Below are 6,348 nucleotides of genomic sequence, written 5' to 3'. Positions count from 1 at the left end.
GGAGCCCTGTCCGGGCGCTGCACCCTCCACCTGGGCGCACCAGACCTGCCTGCTCGCTTCCTTGCTGCCAGCAAAATGGAGAGAAGAATTCCCTTCCTTTTGTGCGTGATAAGCAGCTGGTTAGCGTTAGCACGGCTCCTCGGACGTGCAAAGCTATTTGAGACTTGCAGTGTTAAACACCCTTCTATTTTACAAAGTTGTTAGTTTTATTTTTTTAAGAGGAATATTTATAGGAAATTACCTGCAAATACCAGATTTCTGCAGATCTGTATTCCAAGTTAGGTATGTGTTCCCTGGTGGGAACCACAGTTTTTCTGTTTGCAGATCTGAGCGGGTAGCCTTTGGTGACGATGGTACCTCTCGTACCTGTAACTAGCATGGGAGTGAAAGTGGGAGCCATTGGTTTCGCTGATGCTATTCAGGAGGCTGTGGACAGTAGCGAAGGGAGTATCATTTTCATGCCATTGAAGAGAAAACTGTAGGTACAAATAGTTGCCGTTACAGAAGCTGTGATGGGAGAACGGTCATCGACAAAGAAAAAGGAGGTCAAAGGAAAAGGCTAGGTAGGAGATAGAGGAGTGGTGTCAATCCCACCCCACTCAGGATCTGAAGACAGGGGTGAAAATATTGCTCCTCTGTCATGGTTCTCTGCAAACTTTGATGTGCACCAGCTAGGGGTGAATGTGACAGACCAAGGTCTCGGGAATGGAGGGAGGTGGATTTGCTGCCAGACTATTTTTCCTGGTTCTTGATTGTAGTCATAGAAGTAATCACATGAGGGACAAGTACTAGAAGTGAGAGTGTAAGAGCTCTGCAGCCCTGGCAGGAACTTAAATGGAATGGCCCTGGGGTGACCACTGTGGATATTCGCAGGGTTTCTGCCTGCGTCAGGCACTAGCTTGGTGCAGTACGTTCATCGGGCAGCAGCACAGATGTGCCACCTTTGTATACCTTTTGATCTAGCCCGCTCGATGTGTTTTCAAACCAACCAAACGGCAGCAGTGTTTGTGTGCGGGCAGAGGTGGTCTTTTTGACGCGTCAGGTTCATTTGTGGAGTTTACTGTTCGTGCAGGCTGTGCCTGCCGAAGGACCCAGGTGGTCTGCAATGAGGTCAGCTCCTCCCGGAGCAGGGCTGTTGTATCTCCAACTCTTTCTTTTATGCTTTTTTATAAGACTGCTGTATTTCTCTCTGGGATTTCCCATATTGTAGTGCTGTCTTCTGAGAAATCTCAAGTTCCTGGTTTGTGGGCTGCACATCCAGCGTGTATGAAGGCAAAAACTTGTGGGCAGAAGAGATGTTGTACCCAGAGGTCCCCAGACGAAGCTGTAGCCCTTCTCATGCTGACACAGAATACGCTGCTGTGAATGTTTCTATTTCAGAGGGTAAGAGATTGAAGCAAGCAGCATACGGAAGTCCCAAGAGCTGTGTTGGTGGCTGCTGGAAGCCCTCCCCAGTTCCATTGTTTAAAGAAGAATAGATCCGTCACATTTTCACACTCTGCCCTCCGGTTTGGCTTACTCATCGAGGTAGACATAGCATTTGTCTTATTCACAGGAAATAGCCATGTGCTCTTGGTTTGCCTGATAGCATGTAATTCAAATGGGATGTAATTCAGATCCACCAGGTAAATTACTTTAAGACCTCCCTACCAAACAGATACAAGCTTCTAAGATGGTTATTGCAGTAGTAGTAGAAAAAGAAACGTGAGATCAGCTGTTCTGTTTCTTAGAAAGACCACAGATGTGGTCTTCACAGCTCTGATTTACTGCCTGTGCTTTCTTCCACCAGCGCGGTGTACCTCAGGGGTATGTACAGAACTCCAGTGCCATATGGTGTCTGCTTGTTACTACTGGAATCTTTAAATATTGGGGATAGCAGCTATGGGTGACTGCTACAGCAGTTTCAAAATACCTTTTTAAGACTGTCTGTTACAAGGTATCTTTCTCACTAGGTCATGCTGCATTTTTGTTGGAAGGCTTTAAACTAGAACAGATTGCTAGCCTGAACTTTGAACATCACATGTACCTACCAATACTTCTTCACTCCATCAGAAGAAACTCCTGAGTTAAACTTACTATAGTGGGTTAATAATACCTGAAATCTTGCCTGAAATTGTTAATTTTTAATTGGAAATATAGTGGCAATAAATTTTTTTATTAAACTGTATTGGAACATGCCCTTCTGCAGCATCGTAATACTTCTGTAGCTGCATGTGCGCTCTTGTTTCCATCTCAGTGTAAGAACAGATGTACTTCTATTTAGTACTCCTGTTCAGCTCATACCGTGTTTGCGGGGCTAGAGGAGAGTTAGCAGAAGGCAGGATCCACACCGGCAGAGATAAAGTTCACCCATTAAGATGTCTCAATAAAAACCAAACAGTCAATATGTTATTCTTGAGGAACCAGCTAAGCTGCCTGTTCGCTTTCAGCAGGGCTGGGTGTTCAGTACCGAGCAAGCCAAGTGCCGTGGCTGGTCCCTCTGGGGTCGTGCTGCGCTGTCCCCACTGAGCACTCACCCCTTCACCTGTGTGTGCGCCTCAGATTCCCAGTTGCGTTATCCCAATACGTTTTCTGGGTATGGGGCCGCTTGGCAGAGAAATGGGATGTGGAAGCCCCACAGTAGTCGAAGCGTATTGTATCCCAGTCTTTCCAGGGGCAGGCAGATGAAAAGGTGTGCAGGGTTTTAGAGTTTAAATACAGAAAAAGAAAAAGTCTTTCTTTAAACATCACGCAACATGCACAGTTCAGGCAAATTCATGTAGCCTTTCATGTGAGCCCCTGTCTCAGTGCCTTGTCGTGTCATTGTTCTTGGACCACCCCGAGATCGTGTTACCTAGGGAATCCAGAACTGCTTCTTTGGTCAGACCATCACCATTTTGACAGTATCTTTCCTTGGAAAGAGTTTTGTTCTTCCTTTACTACTCCCACACTTAAAAAGGATCCATCTGACTTGGAAAAACATACCTGCCTTACCAACCATTCTGCTATGCATTTCAGCCTCACACAAAGCCCAGAGTGTGATTCTTGCCACTGGTCTTTATTCTCTTGCTGAGAATTTTCAGTTTTCCTGTCCCCAGCTCTCAATAGAGTCTGGTGAAAATTGTTTTCACCCTCATGGGTCCAGCCCCTTCCAAGGTGCTTTTGTGTGACTGGGAACCTCACGGTGCCATGAAGTGCTGCTGTCTGGGGCTGGAGGGGTCTTCAGCAGACCCCTGGCTGAAAAGAGGTGACCCTGCTCTCAGACATTCAGCGGTTTGGAAATTCCCCATAATCCAGGGCTCTTATGTTGTATGTGGACAGATTTCTGGAGAAATCACAGCTTGTTGTCTTTATGGTTTTGAATTGAGGGGAAAACACTTCTGTTCACTCCGTTCAGAGCTAGCATCTTATTTCTGCTGAAGCTCCTTTTACAGTGATGGGGTACTGTAAAAGATGACTTGGGAAGACTAAATTTACATTTCTGTTCATTTAGAGCCCTTTTACATTGCCTGAAAGATGTGTCAGGGAGACTGACAGCCGCCCTTGCCCTGCCTCAGGGTAAACACGGATGGTGTGAAACCTGCACCCACTGAAACCGATAGCAAAGCTGTCGCTGGCTTCCGTGAGCACCAAGGCAGGCCAGAAATGTAGTGGTCGCAGCAGGGTATTCATTGCAGTTTATTCTCTTCCCACACCCAGATGCCATTTGCATTGTCAAAACACTATCACGGATAACTGGAAGTATTTTTAACAGAAACTTCAGAGCAGCTTTTTCCCATTCTCCAAAAGTCACAATCTCTGCCCCTGTTCAGCGATTGTGGATGTCTTGTGTGGAGGTCGGCAGCGTTCTGGGAAGCCTGAGAAAATCTCTGACTGCTTAAAGCAAGCGAGAAGGCCGGGAGAACAGTTCATCTCTAGGGCTCTGCTACAAAGCTGCTTCTTTGTACAAGGCTTCCTTGTTTGGTTGTTTTTAACGTGGGGTGTGACTTTGATCTCTCCTGAAGAATCCAGTCCTGTGGTGGTTTTCACAGTAAGGTATCTTGGGACCTCATTCCCTTTGCTGCAGCCTAGGGGTGATGCTTTCAGCCTTAATAATCAAATATCAGAAGAGCACCACAGGCAGCGTTGTGTGGTGTTTTCTGTTTTAATCAATGGTAAAGAAAAAGGGAACATGTTGTTGCTCATCTTCTGTGTTAATTTAAGAGCCCAGACTTATCCCGCAGCGGTCAGGATCGGGCTGGGAATTTCCTCAGCTTCGGGTTGTAAATCAAACCCATTTCACTCGAAGGGGGAGGAAGGAAACGGGACCTCGGGTTTAGGAGGAAGGCTGCATCCAGGGCACGGCTGAAGTAGCAGGGTAAATCAAGGCCAGACCTTTCCCTGGAGCAGGTTCCCTCATCCACCGCGACGCATACCTGGTGACTCACACCACGTTCAAGCCTGGATGGAGCAGGCCGGGAGGCAGGAGAGCCCAGGCGGATGGAGCACGCAGGGACAGGACAGAGGGACACGTCACCTCAATTGCACCATCAGGATGGACACAACCGACCAGTGCCATTCGGCTTTGGGGATTCAGATCCAAGCATAGTGAGTATAGTAGGATAGATGCCTCCAGCCACGTGCAGAGTTGTACGCAAGTGAGCTGGCTGAACAAAGGGGGCTGCTTTCACTTTAAGAAATAAACTATGTAAATACAGTTTTCACTGCTGCTGCTGAGAGAGAGCAAGCAGCTTTGCTATGGATTGGCGCAGATGCCGCGCTGTACCAGGCTGTCTTTCTCAAGAGGCAAAGGCTTGCTGAGCATAGAGTTGCTGCACATGACACACAAAGTGAAGAACAGGCAGGAGTAACAGTTTTGTAATTAGTGGGACGGGGAGAAACAAACAATTTTCATTGCTCTTTCAAAATGAGGAGGGCTATGGAAAAGAGAGACTTCCTCAAATCACTGCAGCAGATGATGTAGATGACTGTGTCCTGACCCACCTTTTCTCTGAAAAGGAAAAGTTTTTAACCTTGCTTGGCATAACTGGACAGGTCTTGGTGAGCCTTTTCTTGGGAAGGCAAAAAGAAGAACTGATATTTCCAGTGTGCTGCTGAAGTCGGGGTGAGGAGAGAACAATTTTTGGTTTTCATTGGGTAGGCTGTATAGAAACAGAAATAATTTTTGTGTGTAGTAAAGAAACATGGAAATGCAAACAAATGGTTTTGTTTTGTTATTTGCAGCTCAGAGTACTTTCAGAATGACCAGGCTTGTTTTGCTTTAGAAGCCAATTCCAAGGGGATTTTTTTTCCTCTCCTTTGTCTTTTTTTTTTTTTTTTTCTTCTGGGTGAACCACATGCACACACAATAATTAACCAGTGGAAAAGGTCAGAAAGGAAGTGACTAGGGAAGATGTACTTTAAACATAGACATTCGTGAGGCTGTGGGCTGTAATTAACTGGAATGTTTGTCTAAGGATCCCAGGTTACATGTTGAATATAAGATAGTTATTAAAGCTTTTTATTTGTCCTTTTAATTATCAAGAGCTTTAATGGCTCTTCTGTTCCACCACATGCTTTTTTTTTTTTTTTTCATTTGGAGATTGTTTTGAGATTTATTTCTCTTTTCTGGTTGGGTTTGATGTCATACACTTTTTAACCTAGGTTAGTTTAGGAAGCATAGCTTCCAGTTAGAAATAGGGTTCAGGATTATAATATAACATGAACTTACTAGTCATGAATAGATGGCATTTGTCATGGACAAACAGCTTTTGGAAATGGAGGAGAAGGCAAGGGTATTGCCAGTTTTGGGGAAACTGTGAACCTCTGTGATGAAGCAGTGAGAAAGCAGTCCTAAAAGTAGTCAGCTGAGGTGTTTTCAGAATAGGAAAATACTCATTTGGTTCTACAAAGCCCTGGTCAGGCCTTATCTGGAGTGAGTGATCAGGATGAAACACAGTGTGAAAAGGCATGGTCGCCAACTGGAACAAATGGGGAGAAGAGCCATCAGGGTGATCAAAGGGGCAGAAAGCCTGCTGCAGGATCTGGCCTTGCTTAGCCTTGCAGAAGGAAGGCTGGGAGAGGATACTACTAATTTTTGTGGGTACCTTGCAAGTAGGAAGGAGTAGGAGGAGGGCTATTGAACCTAACTGATGATGTTGGCACAAAGCCAAATGGGTATAGATTACCCATAAATACACTTGGTGATCAGATTACATTAGAAGATGGTTTCTAAATGTCAGAAGCATGATGCTTTCCAGTAGGGGAAATGGCGTTCAATACATTTGTGAATGCAGCGGTACAGAAAGGTAGCCAACAAGAGCTGTGGATTAGACTGCAGGCTTGGAGTAAGTAGTAGTAAGTCCTGCAGACTCCACTCAGGAATTTTGA

General features: G+C 45.5%; 1 protein-coding gene across 1 annotated transcript in view; it reads left to right on the top strand.

Moving 5' to 3' along the window:
• The first annotated feature begins 350 nt into the window (after positions 1–350).
• The window catches only part of DOCK7 (dedicator of cytokinesis 7), a 106,763-nt gene continuing 100,765 nt past the window's right edge, over positions 351–6,348 (top strand). The window contains 1 exon segment of the mRNA XM_009696952.1: positions 351–478. Within this exon segment, the coding sequence (XP_009695254.1) occupies positions 351–478 (128 nt within the window).

The sequence above is a fragment of the Cariama cristata genome, unplaced genomic scaffold (assembly GCF_000690535.1).
Source record: "Cariama cristata isolate BGI_N322 unplaced genomic scaffold, ASM69053v1 scaffold14953, whole genome shotgun sequence".
NCBI classification, from domain to species: Eukaryota; Metazoa; Chordata; class Aves; order Cariamiformes; family Cariamidae; genus Cariama; species Cariama cristata.
Note: the sequence above shows the minus strand (reverse complement) of the source record. Positions and strands in the feature narration are given on the sequence as shown.